The sequence below is a fragment of the Ctenopharyngodon idella genome, chromosome 18, assembly GCF_019924925.1.
Source record: "Ctenopharyngodon idella isolate HZGC_01 chromosome 18, HZGC01, whole genome shotgun sequence".
NCBI classification, from domain to species: domain Eukaryota; kingdom Metazoa; phylum Chordata; class Actinopteri; order Cypriniformes; family Xenocyprididae; genus Ctenopharyngodon; species Ctenopharyngodon idella.
In genome coordinates, this window is record NC_067237.1 from 26,657,887 (window position 1) to 26,675,455 (window position 17,569).

The following is a 17,569-nucleotide window of genomic DNA, read 5'->3' on the forward strand; positions in this document are numbered from 1 at the left end:
TTTTCTTTCTTTTTTTGTGGAAATTTTGTGATTTAAAATTAAAAAGTATATTTTGTAAAATACAGTTGTATGTATCGTAGTGATATTTGTGCTGCATTTAATTTTATTAAATAAATTTGTGGGAAATATGACCTTTTTAATTTAATTTGCTAATATTATTAGTATTTGTAATGAGCTGTCTACAATAAAACACCAAGCAAAATAAAGTATAGTATTTATTATTATTATTATTATTATTCATAGCTCCCTCTGGAGCTAAGTTTTAAGCATCAGTCATGTTTTTGATAGAAGACATGCCTGACCCTGTTTTCACAGGAATGGCAACATTTTATGCTCTTAGTATATCTGTTTTCTGTTAAAGCCTGTGACAAATGATTTAACAGCTGTGGGTTTGTTCTTTCCATTGATGCTTCCTGGAACGAGACATTGTGGGAAGGTTAAAATATGGAAGTTAGCATGAGTCACTGTCTGTTGGTCAGTCAGTTGAGTTAGACTACAAAGTGTGTCTGAATGTTAGCGGTATCCTTACTGATACAGGAAATGAGCAATACTTATTCTTTAAGTTTTTTGTAGCAACATAGATGTGCTCTGTTAGTCCATAGATGACTGTATAATCTGTATAATGATTTTTTTTTTTTTGCAGTTTATACGCTTATATGTTCCTGTTGGTTTATTTTTGGAAGGATTTGTTCTCTGTCATTTCACAAGAAATCTTCAAGGAATATACTGCATGCAGAGATAAAAGCTCCCTTGCATGTTTTTATATTTCAAACCATTTTCTCAAATTCTGTCTGTTTCGTTTCTCCACTCTCTCTCATCAGAGGCAAGCCAAGTATTCTGAGAACAAGCTGAAGTCGATCAAAGCTCGGAACGAATACCTGCTGACGCTCGAAGCCACTAATGCTTCAATCTTCAAGTATTACATTCACGACTTGTCTGATTTAATAGACGTAAGTACCGGGGAAAGAAAAGGAGGTGCGGGGATTCTTTCACAGATGAAGAAAGTTTGTGTGACAAGTAGGACAGTTATAAATAGTTTCAAACTGACCTCAAGTCTGCTGGGATGCTAAATATGACAAAGACTGCTGTCGTTTTCACCGGTTTCTTGGTTGAATATGCATCTTTGTCTACACCTGCTTTGATCTGAGGAAATGCATAGACTCCTCAGTGAGAGCTCTGTCAACATTGCATTCAAATGTAAGCTCTTGAGACTTCAAATGCAGGTGTGTCTGACAGGAATGAGATGTTTTAAAAAATACACTGTGGTTAAATGGCATTCATTTCTATTTCTCCAAACAACCACACAAACCTGTTATTTGAAGACGTTTTATGAAGGCCTGATTGTCAAATACATGTCTGAAAAAGAATGAGGAGTTTAACACAATGTCTGTGTGATCCTTGTAGAGCAGGGGTGTCCAATCCTGCTCCTGGAGGGCCACTGTCCCGCAGTTTAGCTCCAACCCCAATTAAACACACCTAAACATCTAATCAAGGACTTACTAGGCATGCTAAAAACTTCCAGACAGGTTTGTTGAGGTTGGAGGTTGGAGTTTAGTTGGAGCTAAACTCTGCAGGACAGTGGCCCTCCAGGAGCAGGTTTGGACACCCCTGTTGTAGAGAATAAGCAAAGATGGTGGTTTAAACGTGTGGGTGGAGAAACCAGAGGCCTATTCCAAAAGTATGAAGTTAAAACACTTTTATTTTGCATTTTTATTTCTAATTTAATACAAAATTATTCATTCCAATTGATTGGAACATTTACATGAATTTCAGAAGTTTATGATATATTCGGTTGGTACCTCTTTTTTTATGTAAAACCTGATGATCATGTTCTCCAGCATGATTTCGGATGATCCAAAGAGCTTCAATGACATGCCTATTGGGGCTTTCACACCGAATAGTTCTAGGAACTCAGTTATAGGAACTAGCCACTAGGATAGTTCCCCAATAACTAATTTCTCCCCTGGGCCATGTTCCTGGTTGCATTCGCACCGGGAATTGGAACTCTGAAGCGGCCGACAGCGGCGTCTTTAAGCGCGGCATTTACAAACGCTAAAAACCAGAGAAAAGGCGGAGAAAAGAACACAACCCTGCAGACAACAGGTATATGCCGTTATCGCTGTTTTCCATGTTTGTGAAGTAAATATGTTTACACGGCTTTTTAAAAATGCCTGGTGCCAGTGTTTGACATGCGTTTGACCAATCAACGTACACTTACGTCACTGATAGTTCCTATAGTGCTGGTTTAGACCCTACTCTAAAGTAGGAGCTAATTTAGTTCCCCTAAAAGGAGTTCCTAGAGCTAAAATCGTTCCTAGTTCCTGCGGTGCGAACACGTCAAAATCCGGGTACTTCAGCCAATAGTTCTAGGAACTATGAAAAAGTTCCTCCGGTGCGAAAGCCCCTTATGTCACTTATTTGCTGATTTGATTAGTGACCTAGAAATAGTTCAGAATGTTTAATATTTCATATTCAATTCACATCATTATTTGTTTTACATTTTTCTAAATTCCATTTCCTGGTGGAAAAAAAATTAGTATGTGGACTTTTGCATCCCCTTTTGTAAATATGTTAGAAGTGGCTGTTGTCCTACTTTATATTAAGGTACTGTAGGTGCCTCAGTCTCTGAATATGCAAACAATTTTAGCCTGAATGGAGAGGAAGTGGCACCTGGCCCTAAAACCCACTTTTCTGTGAATCAGTCTGCTTTAATCTCTTTTAGGTCAACTACTGTTATAATGTATGTGTTTTTCACGCTTCACACTTCACCCACACTTCACTATTTTGTAGCCACAGCCTGAATCATTGTCAAATCCAGTCAGCATCCTTTATTTATAAACTGAGCATCCAGCAATATTATATTCATCTATGAAACAAAAAACTCTCTGCAGGGGGCTGGCAAGAGACAGAGTGTTTGAGTGATACTGTATTCATGCGCAGTCAGTTCTTTGAAGGGGAAAGAACTTGACCTTGTCTTGTATTAAAGACGTTTTTGCCCCTGCATAATGCTATTAAACATGGATTTTCCATTATGGGTCCTATTGATATACTAAACTAGTCTAAAATGCAAAAATATTTTATTTATTTATATTTTTATTTTTTTTTCACATGCAAGTCAAGCTCCAAAAAGGAAAAAAAAAGCAGGTTCATAAAAATGGCTGTGTCATTATGTGGCTCTTCCCGCTCCATTTCAATGAAAAAGGGGCATCAAAGCTAAAACAACCAGCAGGCCGACAAGCAGAGCAGGCCATCGTATTAATTAAATAAAATTAACTCTGAAGGTGGGAGGTACATTTTTTTTTTTTTTTTTTTGAGTGATATATGGTCCCCCTGTAGTCAATAATTTTATCCCTTAAAACTCATATTTGATCAACAAAATGACACATTTAAACTTTTTTCCTGTGAAAAAAATTCTTCATGCCTTAAAATAGCTTGAATGTAACTCTACACCCTTGCCTCATTTATTATATGCGGATATGAATATGCTAATTAACCCTGCCTTCACTCACTCGCACGAGTTCAAGAGATCCACATCGGTGAATTTACTGAGGTAAATGCTGCACAGTGGTATTGCTTTTTACAACGTCGGACACAACGGTAATTAATATAATTAGCCTTTTGCTTGACTACATTATCAAACAGCTAATAATGTGTTGCTAATGTTACACAAACCATGTTCCCCTTCGCGAGTCAGACAGCTGTCTTCTAATAATTTGTACCCTTAGAAATGCTTTGAACACCTTAACGTCAGTGGAAAAAGGCATATAGTGGAAAAAGCTTCCCGATTTTTTTTTTTTTTTTTTAAATCAACAAAAAAATATAGCGGTATATTTTCTCTAGACTAGGGAGTCCCTTGCTTCAGAGTGGTCATGGTTAATGATATGCTAAAGCCCACCGGAACGTTGACATGATTGGTTACAAGGTAGTTTGTGATGTCAGAAACACCAGCGATTTCAAGCCGCGGGTTTGAGACTGTCTTTTTTTCACTGCAGTTTTAAATAGAAAATACTCTGCAATGGTGTTGACTTATGAATTTGCACATGGTTTGTCTTACAGGATATTCAAAACACCACATAGACATATAAACAACATTAAAAACTTGATTTTCACCACAGGGGGACTTTAAGGATACACACAGTCTTATCTTAAATAACCTCCCCAAGGATGGCCCAGTTCTCTCCCATATTTTATTATCCAGTACATCTTTTTGCATCTCAGTTTCCCATGACTCCCATATCAGAGTCAAAATCAAATTATGGAAATTCCTGCTAGGAAACAACCAGGCCACTGGGCTGGTTTACAACTGTCCTCAGAGTTCAAGGCCTTGTAAAGACAGCTCACAGACCACCAAAGCACAGTTAGTATGTATTAGGTCACCTCAGAACAGTCAGACACAGGGACATAAATATTCCCAAAGCCACGGTTGCTGATAGACCAGTACGTCATGCTGTGCCGTTCGTGTTAATGTGTTTGGAATCTCAGATATTAGCTTTGAGTCAGACCTGACGTCTGCTTAACAAGGCTTAGTGGTTACAAATTTTGGCTGGTAATCAAGAGGTTGTAGGTTTGAGGCAGATTGTGTGTACTTTTGGTGACAAATTGGGATACAACTTGCCAGAAAATGCTACTTTATGCTACCAAATTTATGCATTGATAGGCTTGCACAACTAAAATACATTACCCATCACTATCAGTGGCAGCATGAAAATTATTAAATAATAGATAAAACATCAATTACACAACTTTATGTGCATCCTTTGCTCTTTATTTTGTTGCACTGTTGTTAAAAAGCCATCTCACTTTGTCAGGAAGTAAGACGCATTGTCCATTTTATCATTTTATCACTTGGAGAGATACTTTGTCCTTTATTTATATTTTTTTTCTGGGCTGAGGGGCATCTTTACAATGTTATTTTAGTAAATATTATAGTTTTTTAGTTAGGTTTTATATTTATATTTTCCAATTACATTTTTTTTTTTTAAGTTTGTCATTTTGTTGTGATTTTTTTATTTATTTATTTATTTATTTTTTTTGTCATTTTAATACCCCTATGTCTTAGTTAAATGGGTAAAATTTTTCTCTTGGTCTCTCTGTCTTCCTGTATAGTGTTGTGATCTGGGATATCATGCCTCTCTGAACCGAGCTTTGCGGACCTACCTCTCGGCTGAATATAACCTGGAGACATCTCGTCACGAGGGCTTGGACATCATTGAGAACGCAGTGGACAGTCTGGACCCCCGTAGTGACCGCCAGCGTTTCATGGAAATGTACCCTACCGCGTTCTGCCCACCCGTCAAATTTGAGTTCCAGCCACATATGGGAGATGAGGTCAGATTTAAACAAAGCCGTACCCACACACCCACGTACATATGTACACATACACAGTAGCAACCACATTGACACCCAGTGTTTGGTTAAGTTACATCTTAACACCATGTAAGCTGAGATGAGGTTATATGGGTTTATTTTCTTAACAGTCTGTTGTATTCCGTATCTTTATTTTCTAATTGCTTATGTTGTCATTTACCAAGTATTTCAGAGCGGGCACTGGAGTGTGTCTGGCTTCCGCTGCCATCCGCTTCCAGTTATTTTAGCTGTACAAAAACAGTCCTTTATGCAGCTTATATTTCAAACTAGTATGTAAACGTATTATTTTAATATATCTTGTAATAATTATAAACACACTGGTTTGTAGCGCAAATAGTTTTACCCTTTACTGCACTTTATTACCTATAATGGATAATGAATTGGAAGTCTTGCACTTTCACAGAAAATCGCATACTTCCATGTTGTAAAATAAGGTGGATGAAATAGTGAAGTTGTTAATTTATTATTTATAAATTGATTATTCACAGAAAGGCAAGAACATTAACCAAACGGAAATAGCTAAAGCTAGTCTTAGAGATTGAGAGAGAGTTTATAGTTTGTGTCAACTTCAAATGTTGATATTATTTTACAGATTGCTGTAATTTTATCAAACAGGATTGGATGTTTTAAAGTGGGACAAACCAACTTATACAGCAAAATTCTTCAAATCCATTTTTAATTGTTAACTGGAGGATGATATCATTATAGAAGGAAAAACATGAAGGAGCACCTGCAAAATTTACTTTTTTTTTTAAATTTTATTTTAGAAGTTAGTGTGGCCAGGGACATGGTAAAAATAGCACATTTGAACCCAATGTAGTGAAATTATATCAAATTCACCCCTCTGTTCACTTTAAATGTGATATTGTGATAAAAAAAAACAATAAAATAAATTTAAAAAAGTTAATACAATTTTAAAAATATTTTTGAAAGAAGTCTCTCATAGTTACTATAGCTGCATTTATTTGAGCAAAAATACTGTAATATTATGAAGTATTGTTAAAATTTCAAATAACTGTTTTCTATTTAAATATATTTTAAAATGTAATTTATTCCTGTGATGGCAGAGCTGAATTTTCAGCATCATTACTCCAGTCTAATATGCTGATTTGCTGCTAAAGAAACATTTCTTATCATTAATGTTGAAAACAGTTGTGCTGTCCAAGATTTTTTGATGAATATAAAGGTCAAAAGAACAGCATTTATTTAAAATAGCAATCTTTTGTAACATTATAAATGTATTTACTGTCACTTTTAATTATTTTAATGCATCATTGCTGAATAAAATGATTAATTTCTTTAAAAAAAAAAATCTTACTGACCTTTGAATAGTAGCGTGTATGTGATAGAGACATGAATATGTACTGCATAGTAGGACTGACCCAACACCCTTCACCTTCCAAATAACCTGTAAGCAGACATCACATTTCATTTTAACATGCACCTCCCATCCACTGGCCCATCCATTAACCTCACGTTAATCTTGTCTCTGGCCATGGTGAAGCGTATGAGATCATACAGGATACAGAATGGAGAAAAGCGCCTTAATGAAATTCTGAATTATATGCGGTCAGGATTGCTTCATATCCTTCTTTTATTGAGTCTCAGCTGGCAGCGTGGTGTTTATACAGAGCGCTGAGAGCAAATCATATTGCATTTCTCACCCTCAAGCCGTTTTTAGAGAGTGTTTATTGCATTTATTCTCACTAATTGGCCATTTTGTCACTAATATCATGTCTGCGCATGGTTTACAACCTGTTGTTTTGTGATCATGCCTGTACTCTCTCGGTCAATAAAAGCAGCTGGGGTTTTGCTTCATAAGAGACATTATAATGCTTGTGCCAGGTGTTGGTTATTTGTTTGAATCTGAGATTCCTTCTTTAGGGAGCTATGTTCTATAAGAGCAGGTTCTCTAACGGCAGTTGTCATCTAGGTTTCTTGTAATTTGGAAGTCTTTATTTGTTGTTTTTTCCCAGGTGTGTCAGATCACGGCCCAGCCTCCTGTGCAGGCAGAACTCCTCCTAAGGTTCCAGCAGCTGCAGTCCCGCCTGGCCACCCTAAAGATCGAGAACGAAGAGGTAAGGTCACCCAAGTGCTGCCAGAAATTTAAAGTAGTTCAAAATGACATTTACATCCAGTTTTAACCAAGTCCCTCTTATCTATATAGGGGCTTATTTCTGCAGTGCCGAAAACACTGACTGAATCACGGAATTCCGTCATAAAAATGGAATTTACAGTATAATACGGAATGTCACAGAATTTCATTAGAGAAAACTATCCTCATATCATATATACACCCAGAAACTCAAAAGTCTTCATGACAACCCTGGTTTACCTTGAAGGAGTTGTGACAGAAATATATTATTGTACAGTAGAATGTACTACTCAAATAAAATAATAATACAATTATCAAAGCTTTAATTTTTAGGCTATATTTCACAATTTTTCTTCCATGTTTTAATTTTTAACAATAAACCTCTGTTGTGCAGCACTTTGTTTGCCAAAACAAAAGTGAAAGGAATTGTTAATTTTTCATTTGATGACATTTTAAAAGATAATTTAAATTAATATTTTATGCCTTAATTTGATTACCAACAATTTTGGATTAAGTCATAAAACCAGGAAAATTAAATCAGACAACACAGAATATTTGAAAAGATATAAAACATTTTAGAGGGCTCTATTATTGTAAAAACAATTTAATAAGCCAAATCAATAAGTTTTTATCAACTTAATAAATTAGACATGCTTTTTGGTTATTAAAATTTAATTAAATTTAAAACCATAGGGGGGAACAGAATTTAGGAAAATAAAATGGATTTCATAGGGCCCTAGAGATTAAATTTTTGTTAAACTTTTAATAAATTGTTTTATTATTTCAATTAATAGGGGTTATGCGCAATCTAACTTCCGTATTCTGTAAAACAGATCGGATCTCTTCTGGTTTAGGTCTGTTGTATGTGCTTCATGAAAAAAATTTGCTATTTTATTCAAGATAATTTAAAAGGAGCGAGCAAAGATGAGCATAACTGATGTCCCCTGCATATGCCAATTAATATTTAAAAGCTTTTTTAATTTTTCTTCTTCACACTCAACAGTTAAAAGTAGGCTACTTTCAATAAAAGTACATATTAGGAATGCTTTTAGCTGTGTTGCTGTGCATCATGAGTAAGCAATTGAGTAGGCGAACACTGTCTAGAGCAAGGCGAGCGTCTTGCTTATAATAAACCCATCCAACGAATCTGCACTGGGCGCATTTTTGACATAACATGTCACAACTATTTGAATAACATTCTAAAGTAAACTTTATAAACTGGTACATATGTCTTTCTGAACTGGTGCATGATTGATGATACTGTATGGTACTGCGTCAATTGTAGCGCGTTGCATCTTTGACGTGTTGATGACTTGTTTAATCTTTGAAGGTCGAAATGCAGTGAATTTTAACTTGCACTTTTGTAACAAAAGCTGAATTTCTATTTCCAAGTAACGTGTCATTCATGATCCCTCACCAGATAAATACACCCCAAACTCTCGCTAGAGGTTGAGCTATAAAGAGATTGACAGATGTTTTGATGTTTCCTGTGGGGGGCTCAATGTTTACACTTTAGGGGGAGATAAACCCATGAATGGCATACTAATAGTAGTATTACATGCGTCACCTTTAAGACTTTCCCAGAAATTAGTGTGCAGTTCACTTTGGGTTATAAAGCATCTGCTAAATAACAATTGCATCGGATGATCACCAGCGCTTAAATGGATTTGTTCATTTCAGCTGCATAATTGAATTTGAAAATCTTGTTTAATAAGTTAGCCAAGTCCAGGAGCACACAACCCGTATCTTCCTGTTGCATTAGAGCGAGACAGCTTTGCAGTGTGTTTGCTTAATTGAGTTGGCAGGAGCTGATCGTAAAAGAGGCTTTGGGAGGACTTACAAGAAATAGTTTTTTTCCTCCCTGCAGAGTTTTCACTGTCCTCCAGATAACCTGCGTGACGCACAGAGAAGCTTCTCTCAGTGACACCATCTTCCTTTTCTTCTTTCCGACTGTCTGTCTTTTTCACATTTTATTATCTCTCCTCCAAGTCTGCAACATTTTAATCAGTTTTCAAGTCGAATACTCGGGCTGCTGCCGGATAAAAAAAAAACTCTCGGTCAGAAAGATGGAGGAGTCTGGCTTTGTTCTTGGCTTTATCGTGTCCATCTTAGATGAACGGGTGTCTTACATCTGCCCTCTTCTTTTCTTATCTCCTTCCTGTTATTTCTCTACCATCATTTTTCTCTCAGTTTTGACAGACAAAATCAGAATTTGGCACTGAGTATGTCCATGTGATAAAGATGATGTGTATTGTTGTTCCTGCACAAATTTGACATAACTTGTTATGTAGGTTAGGAAGATCTATCTGCATTATGCCATTTCGGAAATGGTCGGTTCTGTATAAATATTGTTGCTCCAGGCGGTGCTGTTGTTGTAGAGCTACAGTCTTTTGTGGACTTTCCCCACAAAGAGCTGATAAGTCATCTTCTGTGTAGAATGATTGCTCAGGCCACTGTCTGTGTTGTCATGGAAGCTAAACGGTTCTGGAAAAATGGCCAGCTAACTGAAATGTTGCAGGTTGTAGTATAAATATCAGTCTCTGTAAAAAAAATGAAAGAGACTCATGAAACATTTCAAAGAAGGTAAATCCAAATTTTGCATCTTATTGTCAGGGTTATGTTTAGTTCAGTTTAGTTTCATTGTGTTATGGTTTCGTTTTCCCTGTTCCTGTTTTGCCTGTGTTCCTTGTCATTTTTAGTTCCCACAGTTACTCATTAGTTCCTCACCTGTTCTTAGTTTTGTTGATTACTCTGTGTATTTAAACCCTTAGTTTCCTCTGTTCTTTGCTCCGTGTCGTTTATACTTCATGTGGTTAACGTTCTATTACTTCTTGTGATTCTCCTGCATGTTACCTCTTGGAATTATTATTAAAAGACTGTTTGTTTGTACTCCATCATTGTGCAATCATTAGCAGCCACACAAGTTGACACTTAAGCCCTGGGCATACTTCGTTTTTTTTTTTTTATGTGTACGCTGGTTTACATGCACAGTCGAATGCACAACCTTGCAAAGCATGCTTCATTCGACTCGTACGCATACACAGGCGTTTGACGCATGCACAGTTTTGAGCAATCTCTCGTCTACATAGGCCTTCTGATGATGAAATTCACGTCAAGCGCACTGTACACTGGCCCTCGCGTACGTGTAAAAAGTGAACTATACTTTGGGCTTTATTAAGTGTGTGGAGAGCCTGAATGCTGTTTGAATACATTTCAGACTTTTTTTTTAACGTTTGCTTTCAGAATCAAAGCGCAAACATATCATATTTATTTATTAGTATTTAATTATTTAAATATTTATTATTTATTTAAATGTTTAGTTTTTTTTTATTATTATACTATGAACATTGGCTGATCAAATAAAGTATATAAATATTCAAATATTCAATTGGCCTTTTTTGGGCATTGTCTTAAAATGTTAAAACAATAATTTTCCTTAAAAGTGTGTATATTGGGTTATATGTTGTTACTGACAATTTGATAAGAATATTGTGATATAAATATCTGTTTATATTGATCACTTAGTAGCTATTTTGCAAAGAAAAATGAAAAATGCTATAATATAATAAAATTTTCTTTACTATTTATTTAAAATTTGCATTGACAGCTTTTGCTACATTTTGGAACTGACAAAAGAGGGAACAACATTCTTAAAGGCCCACTGAAGTGTCTTGGAACGCGCAGCATTATTCAATGAGTTGACGTAATTTCAACTGAAACAGGAAGACAGGGTGGGATATATCGAACAGCCCCGCCCCTTTTTTAAAATAGCCAATAGCGTTTTGTTTATATCACAGCTCGGCCAGAGCCGCTGAGCTCGGTAAAGGTTTGGTTTCCTTCTAATCTCTAACCATTTTTCATACTAATCTCCTCTATATCGCTTTAAAATACAGCATTCTATGCAGAATTCAAATGGGTCCAATAGCATTTGATTGGACAGAAGATTTGATTAGAAGCTGAAGTGCGTGGTGATGACATGAAAATCTGTGATCCATTTTAGCAGAAATAAGAGACTGTAAGTTTTTAATGCTTACATCTCCTAAATGCGAATTTTGTCATTGTTTTGGAACACACCAGCTTATTCATAACCTTAAGGCTAACATATTCATACTAAAAGCTAAAAAACTTTTGATTTCAGGGGACTTTAATTGCCAAATCAAGTGCCTATAATTTGTAAGTGACCAAATATCATTTGATTAATTAGCCTGGCCTTTGTGTGTGCTAAATAACAAACATTGTACTAAATTACAAGTGTTAGACTGACCAGGCTGAAAGGAAGTGGAAGCACACAGCAAGAGGATGTGAGGTCAGGGTACTTCCTGGTTTCTCCAGATGGCTTAAAGCATCTTTTTGACACCAGACTCAAGGAACCTCACAGGATACTGGACACAGTGTTATGTTTTTGTGCAGCTGTTTCCTAGAACCTTCACTGCATTAGAGGATAAAAGAAATTACCCGATGAATTCTTTATACATTATAGTGTAACCGTTTTAAACTAAGCTTTGCTTCATCCTCAAACACACCTTTATCAGACACAAAGGAAGAATATGTCTGTCAGTTAGAGCTTCCTGCTTCATCCTTTCATTTTTTTATTCAGCAATTATCCTGCTGTCACCTCTTCTTTTTTTCATTCTTCTTCTCAAGCTCATAATTGAATAATGTAAATAGTGTTTGCTGTAGAGATTAGGGTGAGATTGGAGTTCTCAATGGGGAATTGACAGTGTTATCTCTTGACTTTCTGTCCCACTCCCTTTATCTTTCTCTCCCGCCTTCCTTTCCTTCTCCAGTGGATATTCTGTTCACATCAAACATTAAACCCCACTAAGGCACTGCACAGTTCTCCATAGGAAGTGTCTGTTTGTTTTGCAGGAGATAAACCTCTGGGAGGCACATCAAACGCTAGGAGATCTGTGCTCTTCTCCTGCTGCTGTGTGAAGCACTGATTCTCTGATTGTGGCCCTCTTTGCTGCCTTTGTACTGATTATCGGGCCCTTCTGTTAGCGCTAATGCTGATTGCCAGAGTGCTACAGATGTGCCAAAATATCATCTTTGTTCAGTGCCTTCATTTTACGCCGAATGTAGCTTGTTGGTCAAGCTTACAGATCACATGGTCTGAAATACTGGTGGAATTGATCAGCAAATTGGCATTTCCAAACAATTAAATAACACTTATAATAATTAATGAAACATATTGTTATATAAGACACCTATATTTTATTATGTATATCAGATTTTGCACATTCCAATGTAAATATACAGTATTTGCAAAGATATCAATTAATTAAAGTTTCATGGTATTTCTGTCGTGAGATTTAACCTGGAAGGTAGTATGCAAACTCTGACAGGTTAGCGGTATCGCTTGTATGCAGGCGATTAGGTTCGAATTTGGCTTATAAGTGATGCACACTACATAGTATTTCAAACTACACACTTTGAAAGTAGGGCTTAGCTGAGTTTTTTAAAATCAGCTGAAGCATAGTTTATCTATAGCGTTCATGTCTTTAACCACCTAAGGTTTAAAAAAAAGCTGAAGGGCTCAGGCTTTTCAAGCAGTATCAAAGTTGGCATAACTTTTCAAGCAGTATCAAAGTTGGCATTAAAACGGTAGTTGCAATAGTCTCGTCTTCGCTATTGTGACGTATATATCCAAGTCATTGTGACTTGAGATACTTTTTAAAAAAATCCCTCTTTTCCATGTCATTTCATTTTGACTGCTTTCATGTCCTTGAAACTGAACTCTTCCCTTCCCCCTTGAATCAGTTTACCTCTGTGTAACCTGTCTACCTTTGTTATAGCAGAATTAAGTTTCTTTTCCCAGTAAACAACATCCTTTAAAACAGGTGCAGCATGTCATTCATAAAGGCTTTCACCAAAACCAAACCACAGACATATTAACGGGTTTAAAAACTGTGATCATCTCTCAGTGTTTCAAGTTCCCACATCAGGCCAATGAATCACAAGTGGAACAGTGACCTGGATCCGTTTGGTTTTAGGTGTGACTGTTGGTTTCCATTGACTTGTATGTCATACTCCATTGATTTGAGGAATGATTCAGACTGAATGGGACAATGAGAGATATGAGGTCACTGTGTGATGGAACTACTATGGTTTTATGTTGCATGATATCACGTGGTAGTGATACTCACTGTGGTTGTATGAAATCATCTATTTCCGTTCAAAGTTGCAAATTTATCTTGTGTGCGAAATTGGAATGTCGCATAAAACATTTGCAAATAAAGCACCGTTTCCACCCCATGTTCAAGAGAACAAAATCATCACTTCCTGGGAAATAAAAATGGAAGATGCTGCAATCGGTATATAACTGATAACAGTTTTTGGCTCAGGCATTTCGAAATGACCAAAGTAACATTTGTGATGTTGTGCAATAAAATTGGTCTGCTGGTTAGTCCAGTTATCCAATCACATCCCCTGTTGGGGAAAAGTCTAATGGTTTTTTTTTTTTTCTCTCCACATTGAGGGATTTATTTGGTAAAGGTATTTCCATCGTAGTTTGTGCATGTTTTCTTATTGTATAAAAAAAATCCGCTTCACTTAAGCACATAGGTTTTTTTTAGAATTTATGCGCATCTTGGTGCTTCCTTCCAGCAGGATTTTTGTGTGGCATCTCAAAAATAGGTGGATGGAAACATTGCTATTGTCTGTGTATATGTATGATTTATAGTGTTGTGCAAGAAGATTGCAGTGTTTGTGCAAACAGAAAAGGCTGTGCTTACTTTCCAAACTCTGTGTATGTGAGAGGAAGAGAGCATGTCAGCGTGAGAGAAATTTGTTCTTCCATACTGTGCAGATTCTTTCAGCAGGTGAACAAATGCTTCCACTGAGCGATTGCACCAGCTTTCAACATCTTTTTCCCACCTTTTTTCTCATTGGCATCTCCCTTTCACCATTTTATGTGGTTATATTACAAACCCGATTCCAAAAAAGTTGGGACACTGTACAAATTGTAAATAAAAAAGGAATGCAATAATTTACAAATCTCATAAACTTATATTTTATTCACAATAGAATATAGATAACATATCAAATGTTGAAAGTGAGACATTTTCAAATGTCATGCCAAATATTGGCTCATTTTGGATTTCATGAGAGCTACACATTCCAAAAAAGTTGGGACAGGTAGCAATAAGAGGCCGGAAAAGTTAAATGTACATATAAGGAACAGCTGGAGGACCAATTTGCAACTTATTAGGTCAATTGGCAACATGATTGGGTATAAAAAGAGCCTCTCAGAGTGGCAGTGTCTCTCAGAAGTCAAGATGGGCAGAGGATCACCAATTCACCCAATGCTGCGGCGAAAAATAGTGGAGCAATATCAGAAAGGAGTTTCTCAGAGAAAAATTGCAAAGAGTTTGAAGTTATCATCATCTACAGTGCATAATATCATCCAAAGATTCAGAGAATCTGGAACAATCTCTGTGCGTAAGGGTCAAGGCCAGAAAACCATACTGGATGCCCGTGATCTTCGGGCCCTTAGACGGCACTGCATCACATACAGGAATGCTACTGTAATGGAAATCACAACATGGGCTCAGGAATACTTCCAGAAAACATTGTCAGTGAACATAATCCACCGTGCCATTCGCCGTTGCCAGCTAAAACCCTATAGGTCAAAAAAGAAGCCATATCTAAACATGATCCAGAAGTGCAGGCGTTTTCTCTGGGCCAAGGCTCATTTAAAATAGACTGTGGCAAAGTGGAAAACTGTTCTGTGGTCAGACGAATCAAAATTTGAAGTTCTTTTTGGAAAACTGGGACGCCATGTCATCCGGACTAAAGAGGACAAGGACAACCCAAGTTGTTATCAGCGCTCAGTTCAGAAGCCTGCATCTCTGATGGTATGGGGTTGCATGAGTGCGTGTGGCATGGGCAGCTTACACATCTGGAAAGGCACCATCAATGCTGAAAGGTATATCCAAGTTCTAGAACAACATATGCTTCCATCCAGACGTCATCTCTTTCAGGGAAGACCTTGCATTTTCCAACATGACAATGCCAGACCACATACTGCATCAATTACAACATCATGGCTGCGTAGAAGAAGGATCCGGGTACTGAAATGGCCAGCCTGTAGTCCAGATCTTTCACCCATAGAAAACATTTGGCGCATCATAAAGAGGAAGATGCGACAAAGAAGACCTAAGACAGTTGAGCAACTAGAAGCCTGTATTAGACAAGAATGGGACAACATTCCTATTCCTAAACTTGAGCAACTTGTCTCCTCAGTCCCCAGACGTTTGCAGACTGTTATAAAAAGAAGGAATGCCACACAGTGGTAAACATGGCATTGTCCCAACTTTTTTTGAGATGTGTTGATGCCATGAAATTTAAAATCAACATATTTTTCCCTTAAAATGATACATTTTCTCAGTTTAAACATTTGATATGTCATCTATGCTGTATTGTGACTAAAATATTGAAATTTGAAATGTCCACATCATTGCATTCCTTTTTTATTCACAATTTGTACAGTGTCCCAACTTTTTTGGAATCGGGTTTGTATGTTTTAATTATGTCTGGTAATTGATTAAATATTGTAATTGGGTTAAATTACATGATATGCTAATTAGACATACAAATGTATCAGAAGTAATCATATATATCAGTATTTGTTGAGAAATACCCCTGAAGAATGATAATTAAAGCGTTGAACACAATAAAGCTGCAGTCCATAAGTTTTGCCTCTTTGTCGCCATCTCTGTTTGAAACCTGCAATTGCAGTTATTTGTGGAATTATCATCTTTACGTGGGTTGTGCATCGGCACGGCTCCTCAGCGCGGATGAATCTAATGTTTTAAGGAGAATGTATGGTTGTCAGTCATTGTTATACTTTCTCAAATTGTTAACGTTAACAACACCAGCATTGCGTGACTATGTGTATTTAGTGTATAAGCGTTACCTGTAGATTTCCATTTCTGTACAGTCTAATATCTTATTGTTCATTTGTCATGCCATACAATCCGCCATCAAAATAAGAAAAGGCTATAAATTATCCTTTAATGTTTCCATTAATGTTAATGATCCATTTATGATTTCCATGATTCCATCCTCACATATGATATAGCCTACTAGCTGGGACTCGTTCTTTATGTAAACAGACGTGACGTAAAGACGAACAGCAGCATGCTTGAATCCCGCAGAAACCTACCAGTACCATTCGTATTAGAAAACATTATTATAAGCTTATCGCTTATTGTGAATCGGGCTAAGGTAAAAAAATTGTTTTGAACACTGGCAGGTTAATAATTTTTAACCAAAAAAAGTGGCTTTATATTGTTTATTTTATACATTGAAGCCTGTCACTGGTCTACAATCTACAGCAATTCACTTTGTGATCTGTCCCTCTTGGTATATACAATTCCAGACATTTATAATTGTATGGTAATGTTGCATGTCTGAAACTGGAAAGTTACAGAAATGAATCCTCAAGGGCAGCCCATCAAATGAATGATGTTCCCTTGGGTCATCTTCCTCTCCCCTCGCTATAAATTGATTTCTTTGGTCCGGTGTCTTGCTCAAGGCCTGCTATTAGTCACAGAGCACATGTCAAGCAGAGACGGTCAGAGGATCCCCCCCCCCCCCCCCCCCCCCCCCTCCCTTTCACTTATTTGGTGCCTAATGTGTTTTTCTAGCACTTTTGTTCCTCCTGTTATCACTTTTGCACTGACACATGTTCTTGTCAGTAAATGTTGCAGGAATATTCTGGAATGAAATTGAGTTAGATTGTCTCTGTAATACTGTACTCTTAGTTGCTATCGCTATTATATGACTGTGGCATCCCTAGTAAAAATGTTCTCCTATTTCAGATCAAGAAGACCTCAGAGGCCACTCTCACTACCATCCAGGACATGGTGACCATCGAGGACTATGACGTGTCGGAATGTTTTCATCACAGCCGCTCCACTGAATCGGTCAAGTCCACTGTGTCGGAAACCTACCTCAGCAAGCCGAGCATCGCCAAGAGACGCGCCAACCAACAGGAGACGGAGCAGTTCTATTTTATGGTCAGCTTGTGTTTCATAAAATTTTTACGATAAATTTAAACAGTTAGTTTATTTAAATAAAAATGCTTAATATGCATGATCTCAG

At 36.9% G+C, this 17,569-nt stretch overlaps 1 protein-coding gene across 6 annotated transcripts in view; it reads left to right on the forward strand.

The window, feature by feature from the left end:
• srgap1a (SLIT-ROBO Rho GTPase activating protein 1a) overlaps positions 1–17,569 on the forward strand; it is a 108,117-nt gene that overhangs the window by 56,776 nt on the left and 33,772 nt on the right. For all 6 annotated transcript variants that reach the window (XR_007926125.1, XM_051869756.1, XM_051869759.1 and 3 more), the window contains exons 6-9: positions 822–950; positions 5,107–5,328; positions 7,344–7,445; positions 17,287–17,484. Coding sequence is in view for 5 of the 6 variants with exons in the window: in XM_051869756.1 (XP_051725716.1) it covers positions 822–950; positions 5,107–5,328; positions 7,344–7,445; positions 17,287–17,484 (651 nt within the window). In the remaining variant the exon portion in view is untranslated. The remainder of the gene's footprint in view (positions 1–821; positions 951–5,106; positions 5,329–7,343; positions 7,446–17,286; positions 17,485–17,569) is intronic.